Consider the following 17772-nt stretch of genomic DNA (forward strand, 5'->3'; position numbering starts at 1 on the left):
ATATCTTTATAGAAAACAAACCAAAATGAATTATAAAGTCTAATTCTTAATTAATCTACTATTAAGTGATGTAAATAAAAAAAAATGCATTTAAAAAGAATAAATAAAAAAAAACTCACTATATACATCCATACATGGCGGATAATGTTCAAAATTCACAATTAATTTTCTAGCAAGGAGGAGCTACTTCCTTGACGGGGGGGGGGGGGGGATCACGAAAAAGTGTTTGATATAAGAGATAGTAGTAATTAATGAGGGAGAATAACCCATTTCTCAAGACATGTGAGAAGCACAATACAAAAAAGGACAATTTCTTCTGTAGGGATTGCCCAGGAGAAGAAGAAACTGAAATTTCCAGCTCATCTAGTTTATTTATAAAAATACCATTATTTACATGTTTTTTTTTGTCCGAATGCTGCTGACATTCTTGTACAATTTTCCTGAACTTGATCTAAAATTTTAACTTATAATAAATAATAGGTTAGAAGATTTTTTATAAAATTTTATTTTTATTTAATAATTAAATTGAAAGTTATATTTAATAGAATAAAACTAATTTATAAATGATTTTATAAAAGTTCGAGTTTTTCTTATGTTATCCTTGCATAGAAATCATATTATTCTATTAAATTTTTAGAATTACTTTTTTCATTTCAAAATGTATTTACTTTACCTCTGTATTATTTAGTTCATTATAAAGACCTTTATTTTTCATATTAACGTTATTTAATTTTTAATAGAAGTTTACATCAAATACTGTTTTTAACATTTTTTTTCTTATGAATTGATCACATATTTTAAATTATTTTTAAAATTTTATTTACTTTTTATTTTATGTTCAAAATTTCCTCATAATTTATCATTTTTAAATTAAAAACTACATTATTTTATGACTTAATTAGGCACGTCAAGGAGCTTTATGGCCATCTAGCTGGTAGGTCTTTAAAACTCGTGGCTAGCTAACTCTCAAAAAGTATATCGTGAGCTTGAAAATAAGAGTAGTTGTTTTTAAAATAATTTTTTTTATTATAATAAATATTAATATATTTTTTTTTTTTTTAAAAATTTATTTTTAACATTAGCACATCAAAATAATTTAAAAATACTAAAAATATATTAATTTAAAGTTAATAAAAAAATATAAAAAAATTCATTTTTTTTTTTAAAAATACTTTTGAAACACAAAACAAACAGCTTAATCGTTACTAACATGTCCTTTTACGATTGAGTCTTAAATCATATAAGATGTTGCGTTTTGGTTTAAATTAAGATTTTGTGGGTTGAAGTTATTGACAGGTTGCGATACATCCACTCGCACTCTAGCCTTTGTTATATTATTGTTTACGAACAGATAAAAAACAATAATTGTTGATACTTAAAAAAATAATATTAATTAAATTTAAAGTGTGTCTTAAATTATTAGGAGAACTCGAAAGCAGTTGATTGGATTACTGGGAATTAACATGACTTTTGCTTAAACTATTTTTAGCTGAGACAGAGACTGGAGAGGAAGATCGTCGATAATAGCAATCATTTTCTTATCTCCTCTATCATATCTTAAATAATTGATGAGAGAGTGGCATGCCAATTTCCTATGAATTGTTGATGTAGAGCTCTATCTTGTGTTAAACGCTAGCTGGGTGTATAAATTAGTCAAAAAGCAGGATGTCCCACTGGCCAAGATGAGTTAAAGCATCGAAAAACTCCTGTTTTTTTTTTGTGTTTCTCACTGTTGAATGGAGTTGTTGACTCATCATGTAGGAAAGCAAATAACATACAACCGCGAATGAGTAGGCAAGTAGCATACAATTGCGATTAATATCCAGAGGAGAAATGATAAAATCCACGTAAGAAAAATGGGAAGAGGGGAATCAAGAAAAAAAAAGAATACTCCTACTATTTATCATGACAATGAAGACTATGTTTTATTTCACCTCATTAGTTGATGATGGTCGATAGGGCAACAAAGATGGTCGATAGGGCAACAAAGATGTTTTGAAAGCTCCTTCACTTTAGCGGGCTCCACACCAGAGATTTTCGTTGCAGTGCAACAACTGTTGGGTGCTTTGGCTTCCAAGAACCTGCTTGTGGTGGAGGACTCCCCATGAATTTACTACTGGTTCTCATAACAGTAGGTGTGGTCTCCGATGCAGTCCTGAACTCTGGCAACGGAGAGAACAGCTTTGAATTCCGTCCCTGACAAATGACTGCCTGCCAACTACATTCCCATTTTTATATTGCGAGGTTTGAAGTGGTGTAGTCATGTTTGAGGTTGGCTCTAAACGATAGCTAGCAATGGATACCCGTCTCCTGGGTTTCATAACTATATGTTCCTGCAGCTGTGGTTCTTGGATTGTTTTCTTTGTTATGCATTGAAGATAAAACAGAACCGGTTCTGTTTTTGTAGAGGACATGGTGGAGGCATGAGATTGGTGATTTTTCGCAACAGCAACCTTAACTTTGAAGGACACAGAGGTGGCTTCTTATCTACTTTTTTCTTCTCTACTACTTGTTTCGTAGACTGAGAAGCAGCAGCTGCAAAAGCTCGTGTTTTCTGCTTTAGTCTGGGTTTTCTTTCCTCCCCTAATTGATTCTCAAGCTCTCGAACCTATTGTAAGAAAAGTTACTTGTTCGTCTACAAAATGACTTAAAATGCCATTTAAGGGACAATAAAAGCAAAAGAAAAACGAAAAAAACATCTCCAATATATTTTCCACATGTTTCATAGTAATAATAAATAAAAAATGCATTAAATGGAGCTCAAGCCATCAGAATTACCTTTTCTTGGAGAGTTCTGCAAATACGTTCTCTAGCAGCAAGCCTCAACTGCAATGATTGCAAGCTATCCTGTAACTTCTTTGTTTCCTTATCATCATGCTTTAACTTTTCTACCTGATTATTTGTAATTGAAACGGGAAAGAAAATAAGAATCAAGATAAAAGAAACTAAGACAAAAGAAATTTCATCAAATACGAGCAGTATATATATACCATTTGCTTGTATTTGAAAAGTTCAGAGAGATCAGCCTGTTTGCGGGCAGGACCACTTTCAATTCCTCGCACTCGACTCGCAAAATTTAGTGAACAAAGCGTCTCTCCAAGGTCAGTAGCGCTTGGACTTATTTGGACAAACATCAAGTTCTTACAATCTCCTCCTGCATTCATGTTTCACTTATCATCATTTACTGACAAACAAGACAATAAGAATGTCTGGTAACCATAAAAAATAGTAAACTTAATACTCACCGAGAGAGCTCTGTAGCATATGGGTTAGCTTTGAGTTCCTGATTGGAAGAAAACAAATATCTCCATTAATATGGTAATTGGATAGCATTTTACAAGAGTGACTGTGTGAGAGAAAGACCTGCAAGGAATGTGGCCAGTTTTAGATGCGAGGGCAGATATAACATCACCAAGTGCTGAAAGAGATTTATTAATGAATTGCGATTCCTTCAATCTTTCACCTTCAACATCAATCTTTCCATAGGTGACTTCTTGTCTTTTCTCCATCTATTAAATTCTCTCCTTTCACTGTTACTCGTACTCCACAGTCATTCAACAAGTCCTGGGACTTCTAGTGTTCCTTCAGCTGTTTGTTTTATCTCCAACCTTTATGCATGTAAGAAACTAAAATTTCATCAAACTTCATTCATGTAATCAATCTTATCGTTAGACTTTAAATCTTTCATACCAGTGGGCTTCCAAATAGATGTCATGCTTATCTACACTAATGATATTTATTATCATTTGCAGATAGAGTGCTCAAATGAAAATTGGGCTAATACAGAACTTCCATGTTCCACTTTCTTGTCAAATAGCCACACGCATGATGTTTGTACTAACCGTTAATTATCATCACGTAGCAAAATGATATAAATCAGAGCTACAGAAAATTATTAATATAAAATTTTTGCAACCAAAAAATTCGACATAAATGACTATATTTTGATTATCAGATCAATACAGTAGCAATAAAAGACCCTAGTATAATGCTAACAAAAAGACCATATCATACTAACAAAAAGACCATATCTCATAATGCCACTTCTCTCTTGAGAAACTCGGAACAACTCATCTAATGTTCTGTAGTTCACTCCCCTATTTTCTGGGCTGCCCTCCATAGTAAACGTCTTTCCAGTTCCAGTTTGTCCATAGGCGAATATGCAGACATTGTAGCCATCCAAAACTGAAGCAACTATTGGTTTAGTTTGTGCAAAAACAGCCTCTGCATATCATAGAGACAAAGGATTAGATGCTTCAATTGCACAAATAATCTTTAACAGGATGTCTGCAGTAGCAATACATAAAATAAAACATCAGATCACCTTGATTATCCTCAGGCCCAAAAACATGGTCGAACTTAAATTGCTTTTTGGAAGAATCAGAGGAAATGATCTGCAACTCATTATCTTGGGAAGAGTCAAATTCGACTACATGGTTCGAACCATTTGTTATTTCGACTTGATTTAGTGGTCTGCATCTACAGAAGACCCTAGTATTCCCTTTAAGCTCGATCACCTCATTGTAAAGCCTCTTCCTCTCAGACAACTCTTGTAGATACTTCTGTTTAAGAAGTTCATATTCATTACCTGACCAATATTTCAACTAGTTTCACTATCAAAACCAAACCCCTCTAAAAAAAGAAAAAAAAAAGAAAAGAAGAAATAAATTAGTTTCACTATTGGATACTCACCGAGTTTTTGAAGGGTGTCTAAAATATTGGGGCCAAGAAAGGAATCCTTGGCAGTCTTTACTTGATTAGAGAGATTTGAGTGTTCTTTCTTCAAATTCTAAAACAACAACAATTAAATTCAAAGAAAGATAACAAATCAATACCCCCATCAACATAACAATGCAAAATCCTAATTTACTAGCTAAAACAATGAAATTTAAAATTGCCTGAATTCTACAACTAAAACCAAGTCTTTTCAAGTCATCTATACTATACCCAACACTACCAAAGTTCAAAATAAGTACCTGAATTTTATCACTTAAATTGATAATTTTCTGCAAAATGGGCAGTGTTGGCCCCTGAGATGGGGAAACTTGTCGAATTCTATTAGATACGCTCTCCTCCTCCGAATTAATAGTTTCTCCTGAAAATTCATTAAAATCAAAATAACCTTTTCGAGTCAAAACAATTTCAATATAAAATACAAATGTCTACAGTTCTACAGCACTGAATTTGACTCAATTTAACTGTTTTTTTTTCCTCTTAATTAAAAACGACTTTAAAAATTTAGAAACCCTAGAATTAAAAATATAAATAAAAAATTAAATTCAATAACAAATAAAATCAAATAATTCACAATTACAATTTCTAAGTCTAAGCAGAAGCAAAAAAAAAAAAAAATAACACTGATAATCAGTACTTCAACAAATAATTTCTAATACATTTTTTTTAATAAAAACACGAACCTGTATCGAATTTCGTATCTTCTACGGATTCAACTGAAATTTTTTTAAAAAAATCAATTTCAGAGAAATATTAATTAAACAAAGTGAAGCTTCTTCTTCTAACCTGTGGTCGAAGAGAGAGAAGGGCTGGAATCTGAAATTTGAACGGTCTTGATACGATCGCAGATCTCTTCAATCATTTGGAACGTCAGATCTGAGAGAAATCAAACAATTTCCATCTATAAAACAAGAACCATAAAAATAAAATAAAATAATTCAAGAATTTATGCGTATCGATCGATACAGAAAAGAGACGGAATGAATTGGGCTTTTGGTTTTGGGCTATGTACTGGTGTGGTCTGATTGGTAGTTAATCGAGCCCATTTAGAATTTTTTTTTTTTTTGATTTGTTTTTTTTATTAATACTTTAATTACTTATATCTTCTAAATATTATTAGTTTATAATTTTATGATACCTGCAGGTTGAATTAATTTTTTTAACATAATAAAAAATATTTAAATTGTAGAAAATTACTTGTTATTTTTATTAAACTCGGCGTACTAAGTTAAATTTAAATTTTTTTGATTCGACTCCTTACCTATCTCAGGTTTAAAATTAGAATTCCAAAGACATTCCCATTATCTGGTAAAAAAAACCTGAGAAAAAAATTAAAAGAAAAAAATGAAATTGCTAAAAAAAAATATTTTAACCCAACTTCTTACTTAGTTTTGATTTAAAATTAAGCAGCATGGAAGTTGCCCCCCGCCCCCAATGTGTTCGGTCAATTTAAAAGCAACCTAGTCGTTTAGTAAAAAATGTCTAAAAATAAAATTACTAATAATAATAAAAAAGCCTTTTAACCTGGCTCCTTCCTTGTATCAAGCCCGTCTGCGAGCGTATCCCCTGTTGGTCTTTGCCTTGTTATCAATTCCAGCAGCATGATATCAAAGCTATATATGTCTCCTCTAATTGATACTTCATTAGTTTGTCCATATTCTGTTTACAAGCGACAAAGCATTGTTAGCAAAATGAAAAAAGAAAATAATCATTTTGGTCAAATGATCTTAATGCACTGCATGGTGAATGAAAATTCCAGTCAAGTTTACACCACCCGAGTTAACTTGTCAAACTCGCGATTCAGGTTAGAAGACCAAAATAACCCCATAAAAAATAAATAGAAAAAAATTATAAATTTTAATCACCAATCAACCTAATGTGAAGGATAAGATTAAAAAAAACCAATTAAAAAAATATCTTGAGTCAACCCGGGTTAACATAATAAACTCGAATCATGAGACCAGGATAAATTTATAGATTAAAATAAAATAAAAATATGAAGTTAAATTCTCAATCAATCCAATGTTGAGGGATGAAAATGAAAAAAAAATAAAATAAAAAAGACCAAAAAAAACTTGAGCCGACCTTGCTAACTCGTAAAACTTGTAGCCTGGATCTTGAGATCACGATAAACTCATAGAAAACAGAAAACAAAATATGAAACCAAATTCTCAATTAACTTAATGTTGAAGGATGAAATTGAAAAAAAAATCTATTAAAAAACAAAAAATGACCTGAGTTAACCTATGGAAACAATTGTTTTTTTTTTTTATCAAGACCTTAGAACCATGCACCCCTTAAAATGATGTCATTTATACCATAAATTTTAATGGTGGGCTTAATTGGTAACATGTGATAGATGGGATCCAATTGATAATTATTATTTTGTTTTGTTTGGGATCTAGTTAAGAATCATGTTAAAGTAGGAGGATAAATATATCATTTTCATAAATATTTGTATAGAAAAAGAAGAGGAGAAGACGAGTTACCAATGTCACAAGTTTGTCCATTTTAGTGTATGGTTGCTTCTACTTTAACAATGGATGGACTCCACACTCAACCATCACATCAGTAGCTCCGTACAATGGTTTGAAATGAAATGAGGCCTCCTTGAAAAAGCACTTAGAGTGGACACTCCAAATGAACACATGCTCCCTTTTCCATATAATACTCCTCGTCTTTGCTATGTATTTGTCGTCGTAATAGGAACTGAGATCAATTTGGGTTCCATCTTTGATTATCAAATGGCATTCACATTCAATATTAACCGGACGCCTTTCCTCGCTTTGGCCAAATGAAACAACAGCGCATAAAGTGAAACCACGATGCCAATGAGCTAGTTGTTGGATTTTTACTGAAGATCCTCCTCTATTTTTGTAACTGAAACACTCCGGGACTTTCGACCCAGGAATACACAACTGAACTCTAAAGGGCTTATAATTATATGCCTGCACCGAAGAGAGTGAGAATGTGAGATACATATAAAAAATTATCGTGATTTTTTTCTTTAAATAAATCAAGATTGAGGGAGGAAGAATTCACCTTATAAAACAATGATGTTGCCATGTGTTGAATTCGTAAACGGGCACCACTCATAATTCTAGTGCGTGAATTCTGATCCAGTTGGAGGCATCCAGAGAAATTGAATTCCTGAGAAGCAACTTCATATTCTATATCACCTGGCATGGATATACTTGCTACAGATTTTAGAGAGATACAACCTGATGCGATTAAAACTTTTAGGGTCAATGGAAGCTCTGGTAAACATTGAAGCCGCTTGCAGTGCTTCAACTAAATAGAGTTCACTTAGCTTAGTAAGGTGCTTGATGCTTGCAGGTATCCTCTCAAAATCAATCTTAGATAATCTCAATTGTGTTAGCGACACCAAAGAGCCTAAGCTCTCTATAGTTTTTAACATACGTGAATTTCCCAAATTTAAAAATTGATGGCAGCCCAATTTATAGGTGGATGATGCAATTTCTTCTACTTTCTGGAATCCTCTCAGCATATAACAAGGCTGTTTGTCAAGTCCTCTAAATTCAAGATCAATGAAGTTGTCTGGAAGACTCGCTAGTTTTAAGCAACCACTGAGAATGAGCTTAGTAAGAGATTTCAACTCGCCAATGCTGTCCGGTAGGCTTGCTAGTCCTGAGCAACCATGAAGATCAAGCGATTTAAGAGATTTCAACTCGCCAATGTTGTCCGGTAGGCTTGCTAGTCCTGAGCAACCATGAAGATCAAGCGATTGAAGAGATTTCAACTCGCCAATGCTGTCCGGTAGGCTTGCTAGTCCTGAGCAACCATGAAGATCAAGCGATTGAAGAGATTTCAACTCGCCAATGCTGTCCGGTAGGCTTGCTAGTCCTGGGCAATCATAAAGATCAAGCGATTCAAGAGATTTCAACGCGCCAATTATATCTGGTAGGCTTGTTAGTACTAAGAAATCATTAAGACTAAGCGATCTGAGAGATTTCAACATGCCAATGCTGTCAGGTAGACTTGCTAGTCCTGAGCAATCACAAAGATCAAGATTTTGAAGAGATTTCAAGGCACTAATACTGTCCGGTAGACTTGCTAGTCCTGAGCAACCACAAAGATTAAGGTCATCAAGAGATTTCAACTCGCCAATTCTGTCCGGTAGACTTGCTAGTCCTGAGCAAGAACCAAGATTAAGGTTTTCAAGAGATTTCAATGCATCAATACTGTCCGGTAGACTTGCTAGTCCTGAGCAACCACAAAGATTAAGGTCTTCAAGAGATTTCAATGCACCAATACTGTCTGGTAGACTTGCTAGTCCTGAGCAAGAACCAAGATTAAGGTTTTCAAGAGATTTCAATGCACCAATATTGTCCGGTAGACTTGCTAGTCCTGAGCAACCACAAAGATTAAGGTCTTCAAGAGATTTCAATGCACCAATACTGTCCGGTAGACTTGCTAGTCCTGAGCAACCACGAAGTTCAAGCTTTTTAAGAGATTTCAATGCACCAATATTGTCAAGTAGACTTGCTAGTTCTGAGTGACCACTAAGATCAAGCAATTTGAGAGATTTCAACATGCCAATGTTGTCTAATAGACTTGCTAGTTCTGAGCGACCACTAAGATAAAGCGATTCGAGAGATTCCAACCCGCCAATGTTGTCTGGTAGACTTGCTAGTCCCGAGCAACCAGTAAGACTAAGCCATTGAAGAGATTTCAACGCGTCAATGTTGTCCGGTAGACTTGTTAGTCCAAAGCAATTTCTAAGATCAAATGATTGAAGAGATTTCAATCCGCCAATGTTGTCCGGTAGACTTGCTAGTTTTGAGCAAAAAGAAAGACTAAGCTTTACAAGAGATCTCAACTTGCCAATGCTGTCCGGTAGACTTGCTAGTTTTGAGCAAAAAGAAAGACTAAGCTTTACAAGAGATCTCAACTCGCCAATGCTGTCCGGTAGGCTTGCTAGTTTTGAGCAAGAAGAAAGATCAAGCTTTACAAGAGATCTCAACTCGCCAATGCTGTCCGGTAGACTTGCTAGTTTTGAGCAAGAAGAAAGATCAAGCTCCACAAGAGATCTCAACTCGCCAATGCTGTCCGGTAGACTTGCTAGTTTTAAGCAAGAAAAAAGATCAAGCTCCACAAGAGATCTCAACTCGCCAATGCTGTCCGGTAGACTTGCTAGTTTTAAGCAAGAAGAAAGATCAAGCTCCACAAGAGATCTCAACTCGCCAATGCTGTCCGGTAGACTTGCTAGTTTTAAGCAAGAAGAAAGATCAAGCTCCACAAGAGATCTCAACTCGCCAATGCTGTCCGGTAGACTTGCTAGTTTTGAGCAATAAGAAAGACTAAGCTTTACAAGAGATCTCAACTCGCCAATGCTGTCCGGTAGACTTGCTAGTTTTGAGCAAAAAGAAAGACTAAGCTTTACAAGAGATCTCAACTCGCCAATGCTGTCCGGTAGACTTGCTAGTTTTGGGCAAGATAGACGAAGCTCCACAAGAGATCTCAACTCGCCAATGCTGTCCGGTAGACTTGCTAGTTTTAAGCAAGAAGAAAGATCAAGCTCCACAAGAGATCTCAACTCGCCAATGCTGTCCGGTAGACTTGCTAGTTTTGAGCAAGAAGAAAGGCTAAGCTTTACGAGAGATCTCAACTCGCCAATTTTGTCCGGTAGGCTTGTTAGCTTTGGCTGACCACCAAGATTAAGCTCAGCAAGACATTTCAACTTGCAAATGCTATTTGGAAGACTTGCTAGTTTTGAGCAAGAATAAAGATTAAGCTTTACAAGAGATTTCAACTCATCAATGTTGTCTGGTAGACTAGCAAGACTTTCACATGAAGATAAGTTTAATCTAACAAGTTGAGAGAGGCACCTAATTGTTGATGGAAAAGTACAGAAACTCTCGAATCTAGGAAGCTCTAGTGGCTGTAAATAACAAAAAGTAATGTAAGAAAAGATAAATGTTATGAATAATTTAAAAAATGTCCTCTATTTGAAAAAGAAGGGTGATAAAGCATATATACCTGGTATTCATTCCAAAGTTGTTCAAGCTGGCTACAAGGCATTTCAAGTTGAAAAGGTTTCTTAGGGAAAAAATTTGATGGCATGGATTTTAAAGGGTAATTATACCAGTAGAGAAACCTTAGCTCACTTGAAAGAAAGTGAAGCCCTCCTGCAAGGTGGATTCCGACCCTCTTTCCGTTCATAATTTGCTCCTTTGAGGGATCCCTTAAGAAAGGTGGGTAGTAGATCCTGAGCAATCTTAAATTATACATCCCTTCAAATGTTGTACGACTTAAGAACATTTCTTTAGTAATTGCAAGCAAGTTGAGGGAAATGCTTTCCACTTTTGATCCAGTCCCCTATTTAACAAAAGCAAAGTGTAAATCAGTATATATATAACAAATAAAGAAGAAGAAGAAGAAGAAGCTGGCCTTGATATTTATTCTTGTCCAAGGCTACATCTCTTAGCTATAAACAAGAAAGTCAAGCAACAGTCAATTAAATAACTTGGAAATGCTACCTGAGTTGTTAATACACGATAGATATCATCAGCCTCCCACAACCTGCTACGATCTCTAGGGTCAACGTTTTCTTGGTGGACAATTTTTTTCCCTAGTTTTACTAGCACATCATGCATCCAGATCTTGTTTTGAACAATTTTTATGAGACACATATCAATGAGACGATCTATCCCACTTCTTTCTTCCAGATCTAGTGTTTGTTGGAGGTGATCCCTTTTGCACCGTCCAAAGAAACATGCTATATCAAGAAATATTTTCTTTTCTGTCTGATCTAATTCATGATAGCACATTTCCAAATGTTTCTTAATGTCCTCGCCACCATTTGTTCTTAGCTGTGCCACCTTGCTTTCCCAGTAGTCAACACTCCTTCTATTGCATAGAATGCCACCTAAAACCTCGAGAACTAATGGAATGCCCTTAACACAGCTTACCACAGTTTTTGATAGCCCAATATATCCTTCTATGGGACGATCTTGTTTAAAAGCATGTAAGCTGAAGAGTCGAAGCGCATCGTCTTCATCTAAAATTTCAACCTCGTAAATTTTGTCTTCATCACATGCATTTATAAGCACTTGCCTATCTCTACTTGTCACAATGATTCTACTTCCTTGGCCAAACAAACCGTCCTCTCCTACTAAATATTTTAAATCTTGGGGATCATTGACATCATCAAGAACTATGAGGACTTTTTTTCTTTGAAGCATTCGCTTAATGTCCTGGGGTAACCTTATTGGGCGTATAGTCATATCTTTTTTCTCTAATACTTCACCAAGAATTTCCTGTCTGACACGATTTACTCCATGCTTCTTTGATTCTTCCCTCACATTTTGGAAAAAGCAATGGCCTTCAAATTTACTACGGTTTCGATGATACACAACATCAGCCGTCCTTGACTTACCTATACCACCCATCCCCCAGATTCCCACAATGAGCACACCAGTTGATCCAAAGGATAGTAATGATTCGATGTCTTCAACCCGTGATTTCATTCCGAAAAGGCCTTTTGCAACGAATGAGAGTGACAGCTCATGGTTCAATTTCTTTTGAATGTCAGTAACGATTTCATGAATTAGCGTGGTCTCATCCCTGCAGTGCATAATAAATAAAGAACAAAGACATGCTGTCATAACCTAATAAATTTTATCATAACATCAAACTCAACATAGATTCTCGAACAAAATTGTTTAAAGAGGTTGGGGTTTAATATGCTGCAACTAAATTAATAACTTACTTAATTTCTTTTGAATCCCAGCCCTTGACATTAGCTATTTCTTTCAAAGCACGTCTCCAACTCTCTACTTCTTCAGAACTGCAATCTCTTTCATGCTTGCAAAGTGCATCTCCATAGCTCCCAGTCAGATTTTGAACATGGCTTGGATCAAGTCGGTAAAAAACTGGTAAGACCATCTGTCGTTTGCTCTCCCTGCACTCAAGAATCTTGGAGAGTTCCCTCAAACAGAAAGTAGAATCTGCATAATTTTCAGAGAAAATGACTAGCGAAATACATGACTCCTCAATCCTTTCCAAGAGGGCAGGCTCGATCTTTTCTCCTCCATCAAGTTCATTATCGATGTAAGCATCAATTTGGTTTCGCTGCAAAGCATGATGAAGATGACTGGTGAAACCTTTGCGGGTGTCTGTGCCTCTAAAACTGAGAAACACATCGTGCTTCAAATATGGAGTTGTGGGAGAAGAAGAGGAAGCCATATTTGTAGATGCTTGATATATGTAGAAGTAAGCTTTCTACTTGTGATATTTATTCCCTGTAACAAGCAAAAAGAAAACAAACGATATAATTATAATGATGAGTAATATAACTAGAGTGTATTAGATCAAACAAGAGTGTATTAGATGATCAGACAACTGAGTTCTTATATCTCATAAATAAAGGCTGTATATGATCAAACAAGAGTGTATTAGAATGATCAGACAAATATAGTGGTCTATGGCTCAGAGGTTCAAGCCAAAAACATGTGGAAAATCAGAAAGAAGGATATAGAAGTGAATAATAACTGTCAGAAGATAATGAGATAGAAAGAACAGAGCAGGAATATTTAAGAAGAAAAATATGAGCCCTGCAAAGAAGAGCAATGAAAGTTATAAAGAGAGGAGCCAGTGAGAAACTAGCTGAGATCTTAATTAATTACAGTCATTTTGAGCTAAAAGGGAAAACTCACTAACATTTATAAACAACATGAATGATGCTACAGCAATGGCCAAACAAGTGGAATCTAACCCAAAACAGAGAGAAATTAATGGAGGAATAGGAAGAAAGTTGTACCAGTTATTAATCAAGGGCAGCTTGTTGATCTTTAACCCTCTGTGTGCCTCAAAGAGGATATATCGTCTTCTTTCTCTTGTTTCCTTAATGTGCCATGGAAGAGACGTTGAGGTCAGTTTCCTGGAAGGAATGTGTATAACATCAAACTACTATTGCTTACTAGCATACGCTGAGCAAGTAGAGATTATCTAACCAATTATAAGTTGGGAATGAAAATTAATAATTTAATAGTACACTCGCTTGGGTTGACTCACCAGACAAAGACTCAACATTTTTTTGTAATTAATTATTTTAAAAAAGTTGAATTAATGGAGATTATCCAGGTATGCATTAGATTTTATTAATTATTATCTCCAACCAAACCCCACGAGTTCTATTTAGTTGTTTTTTTAAGATATTTTTTTATTTAAAAAAAATATTAAAAAAATATTTTTATATTTTTAAAATATAATTTTAATATTATTATATCAAAATAATTTAAAACCATCAAAAACAATTAATTTGAAGTAAACAAAAATAACAGACTTTAAATATAAAAAAAATACTTGTCTATATCAAAAGATTACCAGTTAAAATTCCTTGTTTCATACCGAGTCATCTATCTTCTTTTCCTTTTTCTTTACTTTGTCGGTGAGGAAAACTTGAGGTCGGTTCCAGAAGGAATGTTTACGGTTTAACAACGTAATAATTTTTTAATTAAAGTATTTATTTGGAAATATATTAATATAATATTTTTTTATTTTTAAAATTTATTTTTATATCAATATATAAAAATAATCTTAAAATATTAAAAAATATATATAAATTTATTAAAAAATATATATAAATTCAACCTCAATTCGAACCAATTAGTCATCAATCTTCTTTTCCATTTTCTTTACTTTGTCGGTAAGGAAAAGTTGAGGTCGGTTTCCGGGAACGAGTGTTTACGGTTTAACAGCGTACTAATTTATTTATTTATTTATTTTTGTAGATAATAGCATCATTTTCTTATCTACTGTATCAAATCTTAAATAATTGATGAGAAAGTAGCATGCCAATTTCCTATCAATTATTGATGCAGAGCTCTATCTTGTGTTATACGCTAGCTGGGTGTGTAAATTAGTCAAAAAGTAGGATGTCCCACCGGCCACAACGAGTTAAAGCGTCGTGTACGCGGATGCTTGACTCGCTGTGTGCCTTTTTGCTTTTTTGAACACAGCCAAGCAGTGATTTCCTGGTGATTTCCTTGTGGATACTGGTGGTCTTCCGGAATCTTTTTCCAGACAACCCTTGCTAGACCATGATTAAAGTTTCCACTGAAGAATTTACTACGTTTCTCTTAATATATGAAGCTATCACACTTTGTCCATTGTCATTGACAACCACATCATTTTTCTTGCACAGTAATCTAGATAAGTCTTCACTCTGTGAACTATACATGTCAGAAACCTGAGTTGAGGGCCACAGTGAGTAATTAATGATCTGAATACGAGTCATCAAGCAATAATAATAATGAAGTCTGATACACCACTCCTCAATCCTCTTTTCCCACCTGTTTGATAGAGGTCTATATCAGTAGAAATTAGACCATGATTAAAGTTTCCACTGAAGAATTTACTACTTTTCTCCTAACATATGATGCATAGTTTTTAGTCCGGGCCTGGGTTTCTACCTGGAGCAAGTTTCGAGTTATGGATTTTAACTCGATATCAAAATTTATTTATTTTAAACCCAAAATAGAAGCGTGTTCTTTTTTGCTTGAATGAAAGATCCTAAATGTATGTAAAATCATTGTTTTTTAATTATTTTTTTCTCGATAGAATTAGTGACAAATAGTGGAATTACCGACGAACGGTATACCAACGGACGTATTCCATCGATGAATTAGTTGGTAAAATTTTCACTAACATAGTAGTGATCTTACTATGACAGAAAAATTTTGTTGGTAAAACTACTAAATGTTGTAGTGAATTAAAAAAAAAATCAATTAAAAAATATTTAAAAACACTACCCGAGTTAACCTGTCAAACTTGCAATCTGGATCATAAGATCAAGATAACCCCATGAAAAACAAATGGAAATAAATTATAAATTTCAATCTTCAATGAACCTCTAATTTATAGGTGTATGATGCAATTTCTTCTACTTTCTGGAATCCTCTCAGCATATAACAAGGCTATTTGTCAAGTCTTCTAAATTCAAGATCAATGAAGTTGTCTAGAAGACTCGCTAGTTTTAAGCAACCACTGAGAATAAGCATAGTAAGGCTGTTTGGATCCCGGCCCGGATCATTAATGGTTTATATTCTAGAATTAATTAAAGTTTTATTTTTAATTAGAGTATTTATTTGTAAATATATTAACATAATATTTTTTTATTTTAAAAAAATTTATTTTTAATATCAATACATAAAAATAATGTAAAAACACTAAAAAATATATAAATTTTAACAAAACAAAAAAAAAACAATTTCAACCTCAATTCAAAATGATCTACTTCTTTTCCTTTTTCTTTACTTTGTCGGTGAGGAAAAGTTGAGGTCGGTTTCCAGGAAGAAATGTTTATGGTTTAACATCGTACTAATTATTTTTGTTGTGTAGATAATAGCAATCATTTTCTCATCTCCTGTATCAAATCTTAAGTAATTGATGAGAAAGTGGCATGCCAATTTCCTATCAATTATTGATGTAGAGCTCTATCTTGTGTTAAACGCTATCTGGGTGTATAAATTAGTCAAAAAGTAGGATGTCCCACTGGCCACGATGAGTTAAAGCATCGAAAAGGTCTTGTAATTTCCTGGTGATTTTCTTTTCTGCTTGAAAGAAAGATCCTGAATGGCCAAATGTTCTTGATGGTAATCATTCGGTTGGTTCTAAATCTGAGTATGGCAACCTGCATTTTCATGTATGATGGCATTCTGTTTCAATTTGCTGCTGCATTGTTGTTAATTATATCAACAGGTAATATGTCATGTTTAGTTCTTCATACTAGACGTTAAATGTTGAAATAAAACCATGGCCTGATCTTTTTTTTAAAAAAACCCCAGGCGTTAAGATGAACTTGCCACCAGTCTGTTCGAAGCTGTTGTGGATTGAATCACAAAATTTATTGTGGAAACATCTTCCATACAAGTGAATGGTGTTTTAGTTCTTCACTGAAAAACTTGTTGGGACGATGGCTTCTATTCTTTGCTCATTCCTTTGTTAAAATCCGTTTTTTGGGTTTTGGGAGAGAGATGGAGAGGAGCAGATGTAGAGGAATACGATTCTTCTTCCCCTGCCTCTGCGCGTCCAGGGGAAGAAGAAGAACACACAGTGTCGTCCCAAACGGCACCGTTTTGGGCTTCTTCTCTTTTTTTCTTTTTTTTTTTAATAATAGATAAAATTAAAAAAAAATATATTCAACCTCAATTCAATTCGAACCAATTAGTCATCAATCTTCTTTTCCATTTTCTTTACTTTGTCGGTAAGGAAAAGTTGAGGTCGGTTTCCGGGAAGGAGTGTTTACGGTTTAACAGCGTGCTAATTTATTTATTTATTTATTTTTGTAGATAATAGCATCATTTCTTATCTACTGTATCAAATCTTAAATAATTGATGAGAAAGTGGCATGCCAATTTCCTATCAATTATTGATGCAGAGCTCTATCTTGTGTTAAACGCTGGCTGGGTGTATAAATTAGTCAAAAAGTAGGATGTCCCACCGGCCAAAACGAGTTAAAGCGTCGTGTACGCGGATGCTTGACTCGCTGTGTGCCTTTTTGCTTTTTGGAACACAGCCAAGCAGTGATTTCCTGGTGATTTCCTTGTGGATACTGGTGGTCTTCCGGAATCTTTTTCCAGACAACCCTTGCTAGAACATGATTGAAGTTTCCACTGAAGAACTTACTATACTTTTCTCTTAACATATGAAGCTATCACACTTTGTCCATTGTCATTTTTCTTCCACAGTAGTCTAGATAAGTCTTCTATGGTCTTCACTCTGTGAACTATACATGTCAGAAACCTGAGCTGAGGGCCACAGTGAGTAATTAATGATCTGAATACGAGTCATCAAGCAATAATAATAATGAAGTCTGATACACCACTCCTCAATCCTCTTTTCCCACCTGTTTGATAGAGGTCTATATCAGTATAAATTAGAATTTAGGTGATAATTTCCAGTGTAGAAATGCAGATGCGTAAGATCTTAACTGTCCGAACCTTGACAGGTAATTTGAAATATAAATGACATGACATTATCACACCTTTCTTTGGACAGAAGATTCTTACCATA

At 34.4% G+C, this 17772-nt stretch overlaps 2 protein-coding genes and 1 pseudogene across 5 annotated transcripts; all 3 read right to left on the reverse strand.

Annotated features, from left to right (window-relative positions):
* Window positions 1–1787: 1787 nt before the first annotated feature.
* On the reverse strand, window positions 1788–3534 carry LOC140955570 (kinesin-like protein KIN-14S; annotated as a pseudogene).
* A 297-nt stretch (window positions 3535–3831) lies between these two features.
* LOC140955571 (kinesin-like protein KIN-14S) lies at window positions 3832–6351 on the reverse strand. 4 transcript variants are annotated; one of them, XM_073409078.1, is made up of 7 exons: window positions 6251–6351; window positions 5521–5610; window positions 5418–5450; window positions 4977–5095; window positions 4693–4789; window positions 4325–4588; window positions 3832–4224 (listed from the first exon to the last, which is right to left on the reverse strand). In XM_073409078.1, the coding sequence occupies exons 2-7, from the start codon at window positions 5594–5596 to the stop codon at window positions 3992–3994; spliced, it is 822 nt and encodes a 273-aa protein (XP_073265179.1). In that variant the 5' UTR covers window positions 5597–5610; window positions 6251–6351; the 3' UTR covers window positions 3832–3991. The 4 variants fall into 4 exon arrangements, with proteins under 4 accessions (XP_073265179.1, XP_073265181.1, XP_073265178.1 ...); XM_073409080.1 differs by lacking the exon at window positions 5418–5450; XM_073409077.1 differs by lacking the exon at window positions 6251–6351 and having other exon boundaries at window positions 5521–5789.
* Window positions 6259–13717, reverse strand: LOC118045100 (uncharacterized). The gene is given in 8 exon segments (XM_035053634.2): window positions 6259–6393; window positions 7224–7682; window positions 7777–8016; window positions 8018–10636; window positions 10735–11073; window positions 11235–12321; window positions 12467–12998; window positions 13517–13717. Coding segments are annotated over 6 exon segments (5181 nt in total). The 5' UTR covers window positions 12943–12998; window positions 13517–13717; the 3' UTR covers window positions 6259–6393; window positions 7224–7262.
* Between the last annotated feature and the right edge of the window lie 4055 nt (window positions 13718–17772).

The sequence above is a fragment of the Populus alba genome, chromosome 5, assembly GCF_005239225.2.
Source record: "Populus alba chromosome 5, ASM523922v2, whole genome shotgun sequence".
Taxonomy (NCBI): domain Eukaryota; kingdom Viridiplantae; phylum Streptophyta; class Magnoliopsida; order Malpighiales; family Salicaceae; genus Populus; species Populus alba.

Coding starts and splice junctions, on each gene's coding strand:
- LOC140955571 (XM_073409078.1), bottom strand. CDS start 5,596: ATGATTGAAGAGATCTGCGATCGTATCAAGACCGTTCAAATTTCAGAT. Junction 4,790..4,976: donor ATTTAAGTGATAAAATTCAG/GTACTTATTTTG, acceptor TTGTTGTTTTAG/AATTTGAAGAAAGAACACTC. Junction 4,589..4,692: donor AGACACCCTTCAAAAACTCG/GTGAGTATCCAA, acceptor AATATTGGTCAG/GTAATGAATATGAACTTCTT.